This window comes from Chlamydomonas reinhardtii, chromosome 1 (genome assembly GCF_000002595.2).
Source record: "Chlamydomonas reinhardtii strain CC-503 cw92 mt+ chromosome 1, whole genome shotgun sequence".
Taxonomy (NCBI): Eukaryota; Viridiplantae; Chlorophyta; class Chlorophyceae; order Chlamydomonadales; family Chlamydomonadaceae; genus Chlamydomonas; species Chlamydomonas reinhardtii.
Window position 1 is genome coordinate 7,828,631 of NC_057004.1, and position 18,882 is coordinate 7,847,512.

The 18,882-nt window shown below is 64.9% G+C and overlaps 4 protein-coding genes across 4 annotated transcripts; 2 read left to right on the plus strand and 2 right to left on the minus strand.

The window, feature by feature from the left end:
- Positions 1 to 730: 730 nt before the first annotated feature.
- CHLRE_01g057426v5 (uncharacterized protein) lies at positions 731 to 2,862 on the plus strand. Its single transcript, XM_043059061.1, has 2 exons — positions 731 to 1,300; positions 2,557 to 2,862. The coding sequence occupies exons 1-2, from the start codon at positions 1,267 to 1,269 to the stop codon at positions 2,841 to 2,843; spliced, it is 321 nt and encodes a 106-aa protein (XP_042928975.1). The 5' UTR covers positions 731 to 1,266; the 3' UTR covers positions 2,844 to 2,862.
- A 166-nt stretch (positions 2,863 to 3,028) lies between these two features.
- On the minus strand, positions 3,029 to 7,770 carry CHLRE_01g057791v5 (uncharacterized protein). The gene is made up of 2 exons (XM_043059062.1): positions 5,799 to 7,770; positions 3,029 to 5,525 (listed from the first exon to the last, which is right to left on the minus strand). Exons 1-2 carry the CDS (start codon positions 7,521 to 7,523, stop codon positions 4,422 to 4,424), a joined length of 2,829 nt encoding a protein of 942 aa, XP_042928976.1. The 5' UTR covers positions 7,524 to 7,770; the 3' UTR covers positions 3,029 to 4,421.
- A 1,860-nt stretch (positions 7,771 to 9,630) lies between these two features.
- CHLRE_01g058156v5 (uncharacterized protein) lies at positions 9,631 to 11,222 on the plus strand. Its single transcript, XM_043059063.1, has 3 exons — positions 9,631 to 9,815; positions 9,941 to 9,951; positions 10,289 to 11,222. The coding sequence occupies exons 2-3, from the start codon at positions 9,943 to 9,945 to the stop codon at positions 10,517 to 10,519; spliced, it is 240 nt and encodes a 79-aa protein (XP_042928977.1). The 5' UTR covers positions 9,631 to 9,815; positions 9,941 to 9,942; the 3' UTR covers positions 10,520 to 11,222.
- A 707-nt stretch (positions 11,223 to 11,929) lies between these two features.
- Positions 11,930 to 18,790, minus strand: CHLRE_01g058521v5 (uncharacterized protein). The gene is made up of 12 exons (XM_001700185.2): positions 18,579 to 18,790; positions 18,383 to 18,444; positions 17,822 to 17,864; positions 17,366 to 17,458; positions 16,975 to 17,097; positions 16,599 to 16,761; positions 16,200 to 16,360; positions 15,767 to 15,853; positions 15,270 to 15,482; positions 14,833 to 14,974; positions 13,883 to 14,199; positions 11,930 to 13,631 (listed from the first exon to the last, which is right to left on the minus strand). The coding sequence occupies exons 1-12, from the start codon at positions 18,672 to 18,674 to the stop codon at positions 13,503 to 13,505; spliced, it is 1,629 nt and encodes a 542-aa protein (XP_001700237.1). The 5' UTR covers positions 18,675 to 18,790; the 3' UTR covers positions 11,930 to 13,502.
- Between the last annotated feature and the right edge of the window lie 92 nt (positions 18,791 to 18,882).

The window sequence follows — 18,882 nt, forward strand, 5'->3', positions numbered from 1 at the left end:
GTGCTTGGTGGTTGAAAGGGTATGAGCAGCTGCCGTACACGTTCGCTTTAGATTGTACGAGACCTCGGGCTATACACAGCAATAACGAAGGCAGATCAGGAGCACACGGCTGACGGCGTAGAGCCACGCACGGCTGAAGGCGCTGAAAGGGAGGGTGCAGGAGGGTGCCCCAGCGAGGCAGGGCAGGGTGGAGGGAACGAATGAAGGGGCTGCACTACTGCGGTAGGTCGCCAGTGCCGGCGGCTGCTGGTCGAGGCACGTCCCGACAGCGGCGCGACTGGGGCCTAACGCCGCCGACCGCGGGGGTGCGGGCGCCCCTAGGACGACTGCCAGGCCGCACAGGCCGCATGTAGCAGATGCATGGACGAGGCAGGGCTAGCGGTGGGCGGCCGGGTGTAGCGGTGGGCGGCCGGGTGTCGCTGCTGCTGCGCCAGGCGGGGTGCTTGTGCTGCGTGGCTCAGCAGTTGCTGTTCGCGGCGGCCGCACATACGTACGTGCGTGGGCGCCACTACGCCTCAAGAGCCAGCGGTGCCAGCTCAGATCTGGGCTCGGGCCGGTACCGTGCGTTAGCGTGCCCCGGCCCCCGCAGGGGGCGCGGCGCACCTATACGTTGGCGTGCCCCGGCCCCCGCAGGGGGCGCGGCGCACCCATACGTTTCAGAACAGGGGGGGTCAGGCTGAGATGCTCCCCACACGTTCCCGGCCCCCGCCGACTGAACACTGCCATTATGTATGCCATCCATTACACGAAAGTACTGTACACAAGGTAGAAGAGGCCCAAGCGACAAAGTTCTGATACCCGACTCGAGTCAGGGAACCTCGATTGCGAAAGTAACTGAGGCTAAACCATATTTCGCGCACTCTAACGCATAGAATGGAGTCCGATGCCTCAAGAAAGACAATTTTAAGGCCAATTTCATCGCACAGGCTGGCGCTGGTCCAAGTTAGTTATCAGATACGTAGATAGCTTCAGTGTAAGCATTTATGTACCTGTCATGAGGCCCGTAGGCGTGTGAGCTGCGAGCGCGAGCACCTGTCCTTAATACTGCCGTGCTGGCAGCCCCTCAACGTGATACCTATGAAGCTGAGACTCTGCTATCATTATATTTGCAAAATGTGTAAGGCTGAACGGTTTCGCCGCAAGGGCGAATATGAACTTTCTTCGCGACGTCCATCTGTCCGACGTCCAACGTACAGCCTTGACCCCCCAGCACCGGCACCCAGATCCAAATTACTTACTTATCTGTATCGCGCGGTGGGGGACGATATGACGGGTGTTGGTGCTGGGAGGTTGGCAGATGGTGAGATGGCGAGGGTGCGGGGCCGAGGCGGGGTGAAGTCCGCGCGCGCCCTCGCAATTTGACAGGGCGTTGGCCCAGCTATTAACATTACATGAATACGTAAGTATTTAGAAGCTGTGTGGGCGAAAACGAACGATTTTGCGTCCATTGGATCCCATTTCCTTTCCCCGATGAGGCGACCCCCGACCCCGACCCGGCGACCCCGACCCCGACCCCGACCCGGTCACCGGTCGGGGAGGTTGTGCGCACGCCAGCATCCGCAGTACCTTTGGTCCAACGTTTACCATGACTCTGCCACTCAGATCATACTCAGACTTCAGTCGCCATTCCTACACCAGCCTCCTTCCACCTCTCGTGTTCGGCATTTTAACACCGTACGTTGCCTCCCATGTGACTTGACTCCCTTAGGGGCACGCCCCATGGATCGCATGGCGGTCCGCTAGTTTCAGAACAGGGGGGGTCAGGCTGAGGTGCTCCCCACACGTTCCCGGCCCCCGCCGACTGCACACAGCCATTATGTAAGCCATCCGTTACACGAAACTATTGTACGCAAGGTAGAAGAGGCCCCAGCGACGAAGTTCCGATACCCGGCTACGAGTCCAGGGAGCAGTAACTGGACTATTATCATATTTCGCACACTCAAACATATAGCATCGAATCCGCTGCCGCAAGAAAGACAAGACCGCCGATAATTGAGGCCGATGTCATCGCATAGGCTGAGGCAGGGTCAAATGAATAATCAGAGCGGTAGGGTTCTCCAATCTCAGCACTTATGTACCTGTCAGGAGGCCCGTAGGCGTGTAAGCTGCGAGCGCGAGCACCTGTCCTTATTAGTGCCGTGCTGGCTGCCCCACAACGTGAGACCTATGTAGCTGAGACTCTGTTATTATTATATTTGCAAAACGTGTAAGGCTGAACGGTTTCGCCGCAAGGGCGAACTTGAACTTACTTCGCGACGTCCAACCGTCCGACGTCCAACAGCCCCGACCCCCCAGCACCGGCACCCAGATCACATTTTACTTATAGTGGAGTCTGTATCTCGCGGTGGGGGACGGTATCACGGGTTTAGGTGCTGGGGGGGGTGGTTCGGCAGGGTGCGGGGCCGAGCTGCGGGCACGCGGGGGGAAGTCCGCGCGCGCCCTCGCAATTTCACAGGGCGTTGACCCAGCTATAAATATTACATAAATACGTAAGTACTTAGAAGCTGCGCGGGCGAAAACGAGCGATTCTGCGTCCCTTGGATCCCATTTCCCCAGACTCCACTTCCCGCTGGGCCGACCCCGACCCCGACCCCGACCCCGACCCCGACCCCGACCCCGACCCCGACCCCGACCCCGACCCCGACCCCGACCCCGACCCCGACCCCGACCCCGACCCCGACCCGGTCACCGGTCCGGGAGGTTGTGCGCACGCCAGCATCCGCAGTACCTTTGGTCCAACGTTTGTTACGACTCTGGCACTCACTTCTTTCGTGATGTTTATTGCTAGCCTGGAGCTCGCGACGGCGTCTTGCATTCGCATTCACTCGCAAGCACTTCGTTAACAGGGCGTATCAGGGATAATCGCCCCTGGGCCCCGGCAAGTTCACGCCGGTATCTGTTGCCCAGTGGCAGGGACCCACTCGAGGTTCCGCCCTCGAGCGTTTGGAACTGGCGAGCCTCCCGCTTGCGGGTGCAGCCTGAGCATTCACGCGGCCGCATGCACGCGATTGCAGCACTGCGCGGACGGGTCGTCGTCGTCTTACACCTTGGTTATTTGGTTCTGGAGAATTTGTTTCTTGGTTTGGCTTTTCAGCGGTTTCGGGTACATGCCGTGGACACGCACCGAGCTCGGCCAGCCCTCCGCCCGCCGCCCACTCAGCTGTCAGCACGGTTCCCCCACCCGGCCGGCCCCGCTGCACCGTGCGTGGGCCGGTCCCTGGACGGGTGTGGGGAACCGCACAGCGGTCCGCGCCCGTCCGTCTCAGCTGTCAGCTGTACGCCACTGCATCGTCGCCAGCCTCGCCGCGGCACATGGGGGCGGGATCCATGCAGCGGCGCCCATACTTACCACGCTTGGCCGGCGCCAGTACATACTACCAGTACAGCTCGCCCGGTGCAGCCGCCGTTCAGCCCTCTAATCAGCCCGGCCCCAGCTAGGCAGCCACCCTGCTTCACTTGCTCGGCAGCTTTGCCCGGCATCGGCTACTGACATCCGCCACGCCGCTTCTTTCTTCTCCCGTTTCTTTCCGCTTGCCCACGCATATGCTCCATGGGCGCCCGCGGATGCCTGGCTCCGTTCCAGGTGGGTGCATTTTGTGGGTTTCGCGTTGTCGCGGCGAATGGCAGCAGCCTAGTTGCGAGCTGGAACGCGTCCGCCCCTGCAAGCGGCAGCAGTCTCCACGACACTCGGACTCCGTTTGGCGTGCCGAATGCGGAGCAGCGTGGAGCGCGCACCGGTGTCTCGTCTCGAAGGTAACAAGTAACCGCATTGCCGCTGACACTAACTTCTTTCGTGATGTTTATTGCTAGCCTGGAGCTCGCGACGGCGTCTTGCATTCGCATTCACTCGCAAGCACTTCGTTACTCAGATCATACCGTATCATACTCAGACTTCAGTCGCCACTTCTACACCAGCCTCCCCTCGTGCTCGGCATTTTATTTTAACACTGTACATTGCGTCCCCTGTCACTTGACTCCCTTAGGGGCACGCTCCATGGATCGCATGGCGGTCCGCTAGTGCGTGCATGCCAGCAGAGAGGGCGAAGGCGCGGCACGTGCTGTACAACAGCAGTGATGCTTTGATGTACATCAGTTTGGTCGGTGTGGTGTCATCAGGGTTTCATGGCATGAGCCACTGCGGCGGATCGACCCGGGTTCACTCGGGGCCGTGCCCACCCACACGCACATATCCCTCCGTCCTAAGCGCAGGGGTCAACCTTTACAGGCTGCCTTACTGGAACAGGGCGCACCCGTACAACCACCCGCACCCACACCCGCGTGGACCCGTATCTAGGCTAGCCCCCACCAAACAGTGATGCACGTTGCACTTCATGCTCTTCCATGATGCTCTACCGTGATGCTCTACTGCGGCCACAGCGCCAATCTTCCTATTGTGCCACAGACTGCTTCCGCTGCCACAGCTACAGTCCCTGCTGCAGCTGCTGTTGCAGGTGGTGGTACTGGTGCAGCTGCGCCGTGGCGGCCCGCAGCTGCGCCGACAGCCGCGCCACGGCGACGCCCAGCTGCTCCATCTGGGCCGCCACCTCGGCACCGCGCTCCTCCGCCGCCGCCTGCGCCGCCGCCGCCGCCGCCTCACGCGCCTGCGCCTGCCGCAGCTCGTGTGTCGCCGCCTCCGCCACCGCCGCCGCCTGCAGGTTGTACGACTTGGACTTGGCCGCCGCCTGACGCGCCTCCTGCAGCAACGCCTCCGCCTCCGCCGCCTGCATGCCCGCCCTCGCCTCGGCGGCCTGCGCCACCGTCGCTGACACGGCTGCAGCCTCCAGCGCCGCATCCCGCTGGCGGCACGCCTCCACCGCCTCACACCGCGCCGCTGCCGCCGCCGCCGCCGCCGCGTCGCGCTCCAGGTTAGCCTGCCGCATGCGCTGCGCCGCCGCCGCCAGCACGCCCTCCTGCGCCGCCGTCAGGACCACCTCCCGCTCCTCCGCCTGCCGCCGCGCTGCGTCGGCGTCGTGCTGGGCACAAGCGGCCGCCGCCGTCTCGCACTGCACCCGCACCGCCGCCAGCTCCTGCTCCAGCTCTGCCCGCCGCTGCCGCGCCGCCGCCAGCTCCTCCACCGCCACGCCGCGGTGCGCCCGCTCCGCCTCGCACTGCGCCCGCGCCGCCGCCAGCTCCTGCCGCAGCGCCTCGACCTCCTCCCACGCCGTCTGCTGCTCGCCCTGGCACTGCCGCTGCACCGCTGTCGCCGCCTGAGCTGCCGCCGCTGCCGCCGCCTGAGCAGCAGCCAGCTCTTCCCGCAGCTCCTCGCACTGCGCCCGCGCCGCCACCAGCTCCTGCCCCGCCGCCGCCAGGCGCTCGGCGGCCTCTGCACGGGTCTGCACCTCTGCTGCCTCGCGCTCTGCCCCCACCTGCGCCAGCTCCAGCTGCGCCGCCGCGCACTGCCGCCGTGCGCCCTCCAGCTCCGCCGCCAGCGCATCCCTCTGCGCCGTCACCAGCTCCAGCTGCTGCGCCGCCGCCGCCGCGAGCCCAGGCAGCTCCTCGTCCGCCCGGTGCCGTTTGGAGCCGGACTGCGACACGAGGTGGGTCAACGACAGGTGGCGGCAGCAGCAGCAGATGTAAGTCACAGCCAGCGCGCCAAGAAGAGTGTCGCCGTGTGCACTTCAGCCTCTCACGCCAACGCAGCAGGAAATGGAACTCATAACAACAGAAAGGAAGGGGAGGCAACACGACTGCCTCGCGCCACTCAGCCTACGTGCCTACCGTACAGCGCAGCCCGCAGGATGCAGGCCAGCGCACACCGCCACCGCCACCGCCAACGCGCACGTCCAATTCAAACTCACCACCACCGGCGTGCCTGCGCTCATCGCTTGCAGCGCCTGGCACGGCTGTGCGTCCCCGGCCGCCGCAGCAGCAGCGCCGCCTGTGGCAGCAGCGCCCGCCCCCGTCCCCGCCGCGGCCGCGGCCGCCGCGCCGTCGACCGCCCCGCCACCGCCCTGCTGCCGCTGCGGGTGCGGGTGCGGGTGCGGATGCTGCGCCTGCTCCGGCCGCCCCTGCACCCGGCTGCCTGGCGCGGCGGGTGGGGCCGCCGCGCGGCGGGCGCCAGCAGCAGTGGCCCCGGCTACTGCTGCTGCTGCTGCTGCTGCTGCTGCTGTGCCGGGCGGTGGCGGTGGCGGTGGCGGTGGCGGTGGTGCAGCTGCCAGCCGCACACCACATAGCCGGGATGGCGGCGTCGAGGTCGACAGGGCTGCGGCTGCGGCTGCGGGTGCGAGAGCGGGTGCGGGAGCGGGCGCTGCTGCCGCCGGCGCCGGCGCCGCCATCACTGGACGAGATGCGCTGCGCGTTGAACACCGCGGCGCCGCCACCGCCGCCGCCACCGCCGCCGCCACCGCCGCCGCCGCCTCCTGCGGCTCCTCCTCCTGCGGCTCCTGGCTGCATGCACAGGGAGATGGGGCGCCAGCAGCAGTGGCGCTGGCAGCAGCGCGCACAGCAGTGGTGGTGGCGGTGGCGTCAGGGTCCACTGCCGGCGGCTGCGGCGGTGTGGCGGGGTCTGGCGCCTCAGCCTCCAGCGCCCCCGGGTGAGGGGAGGGCAGCGGGTGCAGGACTCGCTGCGCGCCTGCCCCCGCCCCCGCCCTGTCACCAGCCACGGCACCAGCACCGGCACCGGCACTGGTTGCATGGATCTGTGCGCGGCTGGTTGTGCGGTTCGATGTCTCCGACGCCGTTGTCCGCGAACGCCGGTCAGCACGCCGCCGACCCTCTTCTGTCTCGCCTAATACCGCTTTGTCGCCCTGCTCCGCTGATTGTGTCCGCCGCCGCTTCTGCTTCAGCCACCCTGGCTCCTGCCACGCTACTACTACCCCACCCGCGCCTGCGGTCCCTGTGCCTCCAGCCTCAGCTGCTGCAGCAGCAGCCCGCGGCCCGCTGCCTCCACACACCGCCAGACCCGTCGCCCGAGAACCTACCAGCTGTTCCTCCCGCTTCAGCTTCTGCCTCTTCGTGTGCTGCGTTTGCTCCTCCTGCTCCTCCTCCTTGTGCTGCTGCGTCTGCCTTCCACCCGCCCCCGCGGTCGCCTGCTCCCCAGGCTGCCCCGCTGCCGCCGCCGCCGGCTCGCCTGAGAGCTGCACGGCCGGGCGCCTGGAGCCCTGGCGCGGCTGCAGCACCACCCGACACCCACACGCGCCGCCGCCGCACCCACCGCCGTCAGCCGCTGTCAGTAACACCACCAGGGTATCTTTGTCTTTGGCACCGGCGCGATGCAGCGGCGGCATCACACCCAGCAGCTTCCAGCGCTGGCGGCCCCCGGGGCCGTGCAGCCGCAGGCAGCCGCCGCGCACGCCCTGCACCGCCAGCTGCGTGACAGCGGCGCGCCCCGCGGCCGCCAACGCAGTGGCAAGCTGCGCCTCTTCTTTGCGGGATAGCTGGATGCGTGTCTTTGCTGAGTCCAGCTGAGCGTGCGAGAGGCGCACCGACGTAAGGATTGTGGCCGCAAACGCTGGCGAGGGCTGCGTGCCAGCAGTTGAGGGACCAGGGCCTGCCGCAATCTCGGGCAGTTTAGGCGGTCCCATTTCACCCGATGAAGCTCTGGTCTAGCACCGATCAGCGCTGGAAGGCTCTGTAACACGGTGTTGGGCTCCTTGGCTCATGAACCCATAACCATCGACGAAGCCTATGATTCCTAACCTAACATGTCGATGCAGCATATGGTATAAATGTATTTCCTGCGTATCAGGTAACGCTCTGCAACTGCGCAAGCCCGGCCCAAGCTGAACCAGCGGCAAACTCGACTGTCATATGTAGCACAGTTCGTAGGACATACACTTGAGCATGTGAGGTACAAGAAAAGGGTATGTGGAGCTGGACTCCATTTAGGGAATGGGGGTTTTATGATGATGCGACCGCTGCGCCTCGCTCCGCAAGCTGCCAGTAATTGATGCAACTAGTAACACGCTATCACTGATTTCACCACTGTTAATGAATCTGACTCAAGGAGGCTCCAGCGCCAGGACATGTAGTTTGCAAGCTACGGGGCCCGGGTGAGGGAGCCGCACAGGACGGCGCAGTGGTCATGCCGGATGAGCCCCTGCAGCGGCGCTGGAGCAAGGGGCCAGTATACTCCCCAGACAGCCGGCCTAAGGGGCAACGAGCGGGGGCAGGGCCGGCAGTGGCAGGGACGCGCAGCGGGCCGGCGGCAGCGCTGCTATTCCGGCCACGGTGACCTGGGCGCAGCAGGAGCCGGCGTGTGTGAACGTCAAGTTATTCACGGGGGGGGCAGGGGCGGCCGGCATCAGCTGTGACCGGGCATGCCAGGAGCTGCTCCCTTGTGTCTGCCCCCTTGATGTCTTGTTGTTGGGGTCTGGGAATACGGTACGCTGCACACAACGGGACTACGCCAACCCGCCTCGTACCGCGTCCCGTTGCACCCTTGTTTTCTTGTTTTGGTCCCTGTTATGGTGCGCGTGCTTGTATCCGTGTTGGGCTGTTAATGAAGTGTCGCAGCACTGCGTGACTGCGTTACTCCGCTGCTGCTGCGGGTGGGCCTGACACACTGCGTGGCTGTGGCTGCGGCTGGTGGCTGTGTGATGGGACAGTGTCAAGGCAGGTTGGTAAAGTCCCGTAGGGTGCAGCTGATTCCCAGAACCCAGCAGATGACAAACAATTTGCAACGGCAGGGCAGGAGTACGCGGCCGGTCGAACGCCGGAGTTACTGTACCGACGAGTTGCTGGCTGGCTGGAAGTTTGCTGATGCGCATTCCTCACGCTCCGGGCTGGTGGCTGTGTATTCCTCATTGTGCTCTACAGCCTGCACTGGGCCGCAGGTGGTGACGGGGATGCTGCCAGATATCTCATATTGATACCACTTCAATGCCAGCTGGTGTTGTTCTTGTGTGCAAACAAAGCCTGCATGCCCCCGGCGGGCGGGCTGGGGCCCGCCCGAGCCCGCCCGCTCCAAACACTGCAGCGGGTACCTGCTACCACAGGACGTGTGTCCGTGTCTGTCCGTGTCTGTCCGTGTGTATCCGCCGGTTCGAGCCGTGCCCGTCGCGGCGTCGCCCCCATTCACACACGTGAGACACAACCGCACACACACGGACACACATAACCCAGCGCAGCTGCTGTTCCCTTTGGGCCACCGCCGCAGCATGCGCCTCCGGGCCCACTCGCCAGTCCGTCCACCCGGCAGACACACGGGCAAACGGGCCCACCTCTCGACCAGCTGGAGTGCGGCCCCCCCATGCAGCCACACATGCATGGATGTGCCCCGCCTGCTGTCAGCCCCTCAGCAGCACTTCAGGCACCCGACACGCGCAGGTCGCTTGCCTGACCTCGGGTGCGCCGCGCCTCTGCTTCAAGAGTGTGGCGCTACGGGGTGTTAAAAAGCACAAGGAAAACGTCGCGCAAAGACAGTGTGTGCGATGCAGTGTGTTGCGGTGTGTGTTACAAAAACGAAACGAAAGCCCGCCCAGACGACGCCGGAGTTGCTGCGCGCTGTGCCGCAGTTGTGGTAACTCAGGCTTGTGTTCGTTGTGGTTTGGCCCGGGTGCTGAGGGAAGGGCCTAGGAAGTGTGCTAGCAGCTGAGGTTGCGTTCATAGAGCGCTGGGGCGCTGCGCCGGCCTGAGCTGACGTTGTTCTTCCCCTATAGCTGTGTACTTCTGCGGTGTGGGCTGATGTAAGTGTCGTTTGTGTTTTCGTAGGCGGTCATTGGGAGGAGGTCATTGTTGGCTGGGGCAACGCCAACACTGGCTATGGCGGTTGCATCAGCAGGTTGGGGCGGGGCCCAAACCGGGCACTGCTCCGCCTGCTGGTGGACAAGTACGCGCACCTGGTGGTGTACGTGGACGAGTTCTACACATTGCAGGCAAGATGAGAGCAGACGGGTTGGAATGAGTAGACAGGTGGTCGGGTGGACAGGATGGGGCTCGTGTACAGGTAGCCGGGTAGCCAGCAAGGTTCACACTGTACTCCTGCCCCCTCCCTCCCCAGGTATGTGCGAAGTGCGGGCGGCGCTTACTCGGCGACGGGCAGCGCTGCCTGCAGGCGGTCGTACCATGGGGGGGCTTACGTGCTCACCAAGTCCAAGTGTGCAACGCCTGCGGGACGGTGTGGGTGAGTCTACTTTGCGGGAGGCGGGCTGGGTGATGGCTGGGTGGCTGGATGGCGGCTCAGTGGGGCTCAGTGGGTGATGGCTGGCTGGGTGACGGCTCAGTGGGGCTCAGTGGGGCTCAGTGGGGCTCAGTCGTGGGCTCGGTGGGGCTCAGTGGGTGATGGCTGGGTGACGGCTCAGTCGTGGGCTCAGTGGGACTCACTCACTCTACCCTCCCGACGGTGCAGGGACGTGACGTCAACTCCGCAACCAACATCCGGCACGCGCTGGTGGAGATGCTGCTGGGGCACAAGCGACCTGCATCGCTGCAGACTGGCGGCGGCAGCGGCGGCGGTGGCGGTGGCGGCGGCAACAGCAGGGGCGCGTGCGCGCATCTTGGTAGCGGAGGGGGCGGGAAAGGCCGCGTGGAGGAGGAGAGCGCAGCGCCGCCCAAGAAGCGGCGCAAGCGCGCAGGCTGAGGAGCCGGCTGGCGGTGTCTAGGTAGCGGTCCGCGGTGGGCCTGGCAGGGCATGCGTAGCGGCATGACAAGTAGTGCGGCTGTTGACAACTGTGCTGCGTCTGGCTGCGGTTGGCTCTGCTGTGGCATCGCGACTGCTAGATAGGCACCTGGTTTGGCTATGTGCCTGTGGAAACCGACCCCGGCTATGTCCGGGCGATGAGGTTGTTCGGCCTCAGACTGTGGAGGGGCTCAGCCCCTTTTCCCGTGACCGGGGAACACTTGTCGTAGGCGCTGCACATGCGAGGAGCGGTGGCTCTATGATAGGCCGCATAGGTACCGGTGTTGCGGTGTTGCTACTTGATACATGACCACTCGTTGGTGATGCAAGCAAGGGAATAGCTTGTGCGGCGTCGTGCACTGTCGGTCGAAACGACGTATAGTAGCCGCATCCCTCAAACCGCCAGGGTACTTTTCTCGCTTGAACCTGACGAGTTTTGCAGGCAAGTAACACGTCGCACGCGGGCTCATAGCGTGACAGGCACCCAGCACCAGTTGTATGAGGACGCCCGGTGCTGTTTGGAGTGAGCGGAAGGTCAGAGAGAGGCGAAGGTCAGAGGGAGGCGAAGGGTGGGTGTGGGTGCTGACGGAGTCGGGTCTTGGGCAGATGCAGTCGATCGGCGGTGTCAGACGGTGCAGTTCCGCATGAGTTTCCGTCGAGTTTCCTGCGAGCCGCCCATGCGGCCTGCGCCCTGCCAACGCGTGCCCCACAGCGCCTGTCGTGCACTCCAGCGAATCCCACCCGCGCTCGAGCCCAACTGTCAACCGTGTGAAACCGTGCGCGCCCAGAGGCAGCTTATGGAACAGGGCAGCCCCATGCGTCTCTCTGAGTTTACACGCAGCTCACACACGCGGCTTCCCCGACGGCACATGCTCGATTGTGCGCTCCCACGTGCGCGCCGCGCCAACCGTCAGCCTCCGCCGTTCTCCGCCGTGCCCTGCCGCAGCTTCCCACACGCGTGTGCGCTCAACTGCCGGCTCCCACTCGCGCGCCTGCCGACTAGCGCCAACTGCCCGTGTGCGTCACTACAGTCAGTTAGCTTCCGAGCCGGACCACCGTACAACTACCTGCTCACACTCGCGCAGCTGCCGAGTCCAATAAAACTCCTGTACGGCTGAGGGGGATGGGGATGCCGTATTGCCGTACACGAGCTACTTGGGATTAGTCGGAGCTGTCCCAGAACGTACATGATACTTTTTTTTTTGCGCGCGTGTGTGTGTGTGTGTGTGTGTGTGTGTGTGTGTGTGTGTGTGTGTGTGTGTGTGTGTGTGTGTGTGTGTGTGTGTGTGTGTGTGTGTGTGTGTGTGTGTGTGTGTGTGTGTGTTTGTCTATTGCCTGGCCGGGCGCCCGAAGCATGAGGAATGCACGTAACCATTGCATTGCTTACAAGAGGGACCTGCTGACGCAGTTCACGAGCCCCGAGCGCGAGGAATGCACATCAGCAGACTACCAGTACCAGCCTGCCAGCAAGTCGTCAGCGATGTCCCGGTACAATAGCTCCGGCGTTATACCAGCCGCGCGCTCTTGCTTTGACGTTGCACATTGATTGTTGGCGTCAAGGTATACGCGGCACGCTACGGGATGACGCCAAACTGCTCCTTGCCCTGCCCCATCGCCCTGGCATACGCAGCACCCCTCCGCCACCCCACCCGCCTTGCGGCGTCCGCATGCACACGACATGTATGGTGACACATGGCCCCCTCACACCAATGCATTGGGGCACGCGGCCTTGCCGCTGACACGCAACCCCACGTCCCTACACAACAACTCCATCGCAGGTGGTCGTTGTGCCTCACGCTCTCTCCGCCCCCGGCCCGACTCCCTGTCTCGCACACCATCAAGGCACCAACCGTGGCCCCAGTGCCTCCCTGCCGCCGCCACCCACATCAAGTGCCGTAGTGCTATACCATTATCGCACATGGACCCCAACATGCATACATACACACACACACACACACACACAAACACGCACACGCACACGCACACGCACACGCACACACACACACACACACACACACTCACGGCCTCCGCAACCGCATCATAACCCTATTCTCCCGGGCGCCGCAGTGCAACCGTCAAACCGTAAGCCAGAAGCACCTATGTCCTTCAATGTATGCCTGGTTCCGCACACGCGACCGCCTCGGGCCTCAGCGCCTGGGCCTATGGAATGCCGGCCCAGCCGAAGCCACCTTCAAACTGACAAATGCCTTTGCAAGGGTGAGCCCCGCAACGTGCTTCGCAGTGAGGACAGGTGCGTGAGCTTTTATTCTGCCCCCCCTGTCTACCTCGCTACACTTCTCTGTACCAATCCCACCCGCCCTCTCCGCCCACCCAGCAAGGGGCCCATTGATCTGCACCACGAGGTGTGGGGGAGCACACAGCAACAGTCCTGCTTGCCTGCTACCCACGCAAAGCGTCAGTGCCCAGTTCCCCAAAACCACAGGACGTGTGTGCCGGGCAGCGCTGCAGCGCCTGTACGGCACTCGTGCCCGACTGCTGGCACGTGGCACCGCAACAACCTTCCGGGGTCCGTTGAAAGGTTATTATTGGAACACACCGCCGCTCTCCTCCTCTCCTCCCTTTTACTCCGCTCCGGGTATTGAGTACTGTTTGGCTTTGGACACACCTACCTGCCTCTCCGGCAGCTCACCTCCCTCAGCACCACCTGCGCCTCCAGCACCAGCGCCTGCTGCCCAGTCCCGGTGGCTGGCACTGGCGCATGCTGCGTGGGCGGCTGGGGCATTCGCGCCCACACCTCCCACCCCGATCCCTGCCTCCATCCCCTCCTGTCCTGCACCCGCATGTCTCTGATTGCTTAATTGGAAGGGTGCAAAGAAGCCCGCACCTTCCTCCCCTACCTCGCGCCTTCTACCCCTGCCTCCTCCCCGGCCCCTTCCTCCCGCCCCTTCCTCCTGCCCCCCCTGCTTCCCCTCCCGCTCCCTCTCTAGGGCGGCAGCACATCCGCCAGCGCGGCGGTGAAGTCCTGCAGGAAGCGCTCCGTGCTGAAGCGGCCCGCCTGGCGCTGGGCGGCGGCGGCCACACGCAGCCGCTCGCGCTGGTCCATGGTCAGGACCTACAGGACCAGCAGGGGGGGGGAGGGCGGGAGGGCGGGAGGGCGGGAAGGCGGGTGGGCGGGAGGGCGGGAGAACGTGTGTGTATGCGTGTTGGGATAGCCAAGACGTCTTGATTAGGGAGGCAGGCAGTGGGGGCAAGCGTGCTGCCGGCGTGTGTGGCACCGCGCGGCAAGCAAGACAGGGAGGAAGAAGCCCCAGCCCTCCCTCCTCTCTCCTCCCTCCTCCCTCCTTCTCCCCCCGATCACCTCACCTTGATGATGGCCTCCGCGTACTCGTCCACAGTGGTAGCCAGGAACCCAGTCACCTGCACCGCGCCACCGCCCACAGCACCACCACCGCCGCCACCAGCCTGACACGTGCCCGCGCCCGCGGCCCCAGCTGGCGACACGTGCGCGCCCGCGTCCAGCACCAGGGGGGAGTCGGCGGCGGGGCCGAGCAAGCCGTCGGCGCCGCCGCAGCCGCCCAGGCTGTCGCTGCCGCCGCGGCCCAAGCCGGCCGCCGCCGCCAGCGCCGCCGCGCCCTGGGCGTCCAGCAGCAGCGGCAACACAATGTCCATCTTGGGGCCGGCTGTGTGGGGGTTGGAAGTTTGGGTGGGGAGCGGAGGAGCCCGATGAAGGCAGCGGTGTGTGGTGCTGGCGGGAAGCGGTGCCACATACACACGTGTCGCCACACACAACTGCTAGTTGGGCGCCCCCGCGTCAGTCGCGACTCACTAGCAGCAAATCTTGCGGTAGCCGCCTCGGAGCGCTGACTAATGCGCCCCTTTCGCCTCCCTAGCCCCCCCTTCACCTTCTCCCCCTCCCCGACCCACACCCCCACTCCCCCGAACGTCCCGCCCTGGCACTGGTCGCCTCCTCGGTGCCCGGGCTCCCTTGACGTCTTCTAGGTGGGTATTAAACGAGTGCCTAATCTGCATTGCTAGTCAGAACGGGCGTACGTGTGTTTGAGCCGGGGTGGCCAACGCGCAAGATGCGCAAGACTGAAGAGCCCATCGTCTTCTTTGTACTGGTCTGCGGGACGGTTTGCTGGGAAGCTGGGAACTCGGCGCGTTTTGGGGATGGGGACTACCGTCGCGTGTGTCCACTCCGTTGTCAAGCATAGGCCACGCTCTCCTCCTCGCTCTATTGCATGGAGTTCGGTTTAGTTTGGGCTGGTATCTACAACCCCCACCCGCCACCCCCCACCCGCCCCCGCACCCACCCGAGTTGTGGGCAATGGGCACGCAGCCCGCCGCCATGTACTCCACCACGCTGATGCCGAAGTGCTCGTCCGTCATGGTGTGCAGGCCCGCCACCGCGCCGCCCAGCAGCTGGCGCAGCTCGGAGAAGGGCGCGTTCACAATCTGTGTGCGCGCGGGGTTCCAAGCATGACTGGTTCAGAAGAACGCGGCGTTGAAGCGGCGTAGCGTTGCGTACGTCACTTCATGTCGACACCCCGTAAGTGATTTCTGTCACCACTGACATGACCCACCACCCGCACTACCACAGCTCTACCACGGCCGCGCACATACACACACATACACACACACACACATGCACCCACATGCACACACGCACACATAAACACACATACACACACACACACACACACACACACACACACACACACACACACACACACGGGGGGGGGCCGCTCACCCACTCGCAGCTGTCCGCAATGCCCAGCTCCGCCGCGTACGCCTTCAGGCCCGCCAGCCGCGCCTCGTCCGCCGGCCCGCGCACGCCGCCCACCAGCTTCAGCCGCGCCTCCCGCAGCGCCGCACCCGCCAGCGTGGGCGCGGCGGCGGCGGGCGAGCGCTTGGCGGCGGCGAAGGCCTCCAGCTGCAGCCGGTGGTTCTTCTCGGGCCGGAACTGAACAGGGCGGGGGAGGGTTTGCATTCATGGTTGATCAACAAGAAGCGAAGCTGTAGCCAGGCACATTGGTGCAGCAGGCGCGTCGTTCGGCGGAGGGGGGGGCGTAGGGCAGCCGCCCATGCCAGGCGGAGTGAGGGAGGTGGGCGACGTGGCGGCGCCAAAGGCTCCTTCAGTTCAGTGCGTCCTAAGACTCACACCTGCAAACACCTGCACGCGCCTGCACACACACACACGCACACACACACCCTCCCCCTCCCCCTGTCTCCTCCCCGCCCGCCCACCTGGTTGACGGACACCAGGTACAGCTGCTTGAGCTTGCGGTCCAGCGGCAGCGTCTGCAGCTCGGCCGTGTCCACAGGCGGGTACACCTAGGGGGGGGGAGGTAGGGGGGAGGTAGGGGGGAGGTAGGGGGGAGGTGGGGGGGCAGGGATGGGGCTGTTTTCGCCACTCGTCCACCATGTATACCTGAGACAGGCGGGCAGCCGGTCATGCGACTATGCGAAACGGAGTGACTCACACAAGTCAGCGTGTCGGGAACGGAGTAAGGGCGGTGGCAGTGTGTATGTGTGTGTGTGGGGGGAGGGGGGGCGTCAGGGTGTGAGGGCTGGGAGCTTTGTGCCCCGCTGCGCATGGCGTCTTGCCCGCACTCCTCGCCGCATTGCCTGCCACCCGCCTCCCCATCCCGCCCTCCCCCCCCCCCGCCCCGCCTCGCACCAGCACGGGCGGCCTGCGCGCCAGGCGCCACAGCCCCGCGATGTGTCGCCGCGTCCAGCTGCTGTTGACGGCCGCCAGCCGCGTCACGGCGCCGCAGCCGGCGTACCAGCCCGCCAGAGCGCCGTAGTAGAGCAGCTTGGCGGCGGTCTTGATGGGCGACTCTGGGGAGCGGAGGGACGGGGGCGTGGGGAAGGGGGTTGCAGGGGGAGTAGCGAGGCGTTGGAGGCGTTGGAGGCGGGGTGATGAGTCAAGGTGTCACGACAAGCGCGCCCGCCGCACCCACCCACCCACGCCCTTGCACCCACTCCCACTCCCACTCCACTCCACTCCACTCCACTCCACTCCACTCCCACTCCACTCTACCCACACACCCACACCCACCCACCCACTCCACCCCACCCGCGATGTCGGCGTCGTTGCTGACGGCTGTGGCGCTGCCGGCCCACACCGCCGCCAGCATGTCGGAGCTGATGGTGGGGTAGTGCACGTACGCCACCACAGCGGCGCCGGCTCGCCAGGCCAGCGGGTAGGGGAAGGCCCAGCCCGTGGTGTCGATGTACACCTGTGTGCAGGTGGTGGAGAGCACAAGGAAAGGAAAGCGCAAAGACTGTGTGTGCGTGTTTGCGTGATAATTTATGCCGATCCCAAACAGACCGAGACCAAAGGGTGCAAAGGGGTTGAGCACAGGGGGTGAGGGCACAGGGACAGAAGCCTCCACCCCACCCACCCAAACCCCGCACGCCATCCCGCTTCCCCCTCTCCCCCCCGGCCTCACCTCCGGCACCACCTGCCTCAGCGCCTCCCAGCCCAGCGCCACACTGCCCAGCGCCTGCCGCACCAGCGTCAGGCGCGGGTAACGCTCCGGCTGGATGAGGCCCACACGCCGCAGCGGCACCACCTGGGGAGCGGAGCGGAGGGGAGGTTACACCCGTGATGAAGATTGAAGAAGCGCAGTTGTAGCCTAGGCACAGGGTGGGCGGTTGGGGTGGCGGGGTGGGGTGTAGTGCTGGATGAGGTGGGGAGCAGCTGCGTGCTGCGTGGGGTGCAGGACACGGGGAACACGAGCGCGAAGACTACAGCCCCTGATCCACCCGCCGCCGCGGCCTCCGCCCCCACCGCCGCCGCGGCCTCTACCGCCTCCGTCCTCCACCGCCTCCACCCCCTACCTGTATGGGCTTGTCGATGCGTATGTTAAAGCGGCGCTGCGCGTCCTCCACTAGGGCGGCCGCACTCAAGCCCTCACGACAGTAGATGACCACCTGCCGGGGGGCAGGAGGTGGAGGGTGGTGGATGCGAGCGAGCGGTGCGCGACAGGCCGCACTCAGCCAAGCGGCGCGCAGCGGCACAGGCAGGCAGGCGGCGCCCGTGGGGGTCCTGGTTGAGGGCAGCGCCAAGCTGGGGAGCTTGCGGAGGCGGCGGGAGCACAGGCGCAGTGTGCGTGTGTGTGTGCGTGTTGTGCGTGTGTGTTGTGTGTGTATGTGTGTGCGTGTTTGTGCGTGATGTGTGTGTGTGTGTGTCTGTTGTGTGTGTGTGTGTGTGGGGGGGGGGCAGGGGCATCCGTCGCACTGCCGACCACTCCGCCCCACCGCCCCGCCGCTCCCACCCCGAGGGCCCGCTCTCACCTTGGCTGTCTTGGAGGCGTCGTGCACCGCCTTGACCGCGCACCTGCAGCGGAGGAGCGCGACAGCGAAGGGCAGCAGAGGGGCAGCAGCGGCGCAGTGGGGTGGTGTGCGCTGCGGGGGCTGGTCGGCCCGCCTATGTGCAGTGCGGCTCACGGTGCGGGCACAGGGCAGGGCAGAGGGCAGGGCAGGGCAGGGCAGAGCAGGCGCCAGCAGGGGCACACACCCTGACGCAGGACGGGTGGATGATGATTGGCGCGGCGCCTCGCGGATGGGGTGTACCGCGCGCGCGCGCACACATACATATACACACACACACACACACACACACACACACACACACACACACACACACACACACGGTGGTGACCACCGAGGTGACTCAGCCACCATTGGAGGTCTGGCCAACGCCCCACACTTCCACACTCACTCGCTCACACACCCGCTCGCCCACGGCCCACACGCCGTGCAGCCCTCCTGAGCCCCCCCTCGTGTCATCCCATAGGACCATCAGCCTAGCCTCAGACGCAGGACGATTCAACATGTCAAGTTCGGACCGCTCACCAAAGCACGCGCTCTCCGCCACCGCCCCCGTCGGCGAAGGGATGGAAGAACGCCACCACGCCCTGGAGAAGCAGCCCCAGGCCCGCCGTCGAGCATCAGCAACTCATCATCTTAAGCATATAAGTGAAATAGCAGCGCCGATGACCCATGACCGCTCGTATACCTTCTGCACGGGCGGGAGCCAGCTCGCCCCCACCATCAGTACACAGAACGCCAGCAGCACGCTCGCAATCACAGCTGCAAGAGCTGCCGCTGTAAGATACAGCAGCGAATCTAACGCGTCCGTATACATCTTTCGAGCTGCAGAGGGCAAGAAGCCCTCGTCCCGCGGAATCGAGTGTTGCGTTCAGAACCTAGGCGTTGGCCATGGCAGGGCCAAATGTGAAATACTCATGGGCTCAAAGCTATACAGTATTGTCGAAGTCACATGGTAATAGAACAGCCCTGAAATTTGCCGGGATGTCAATCGGCCCAATGTGCACGCAAGTTCTCTCCAATTG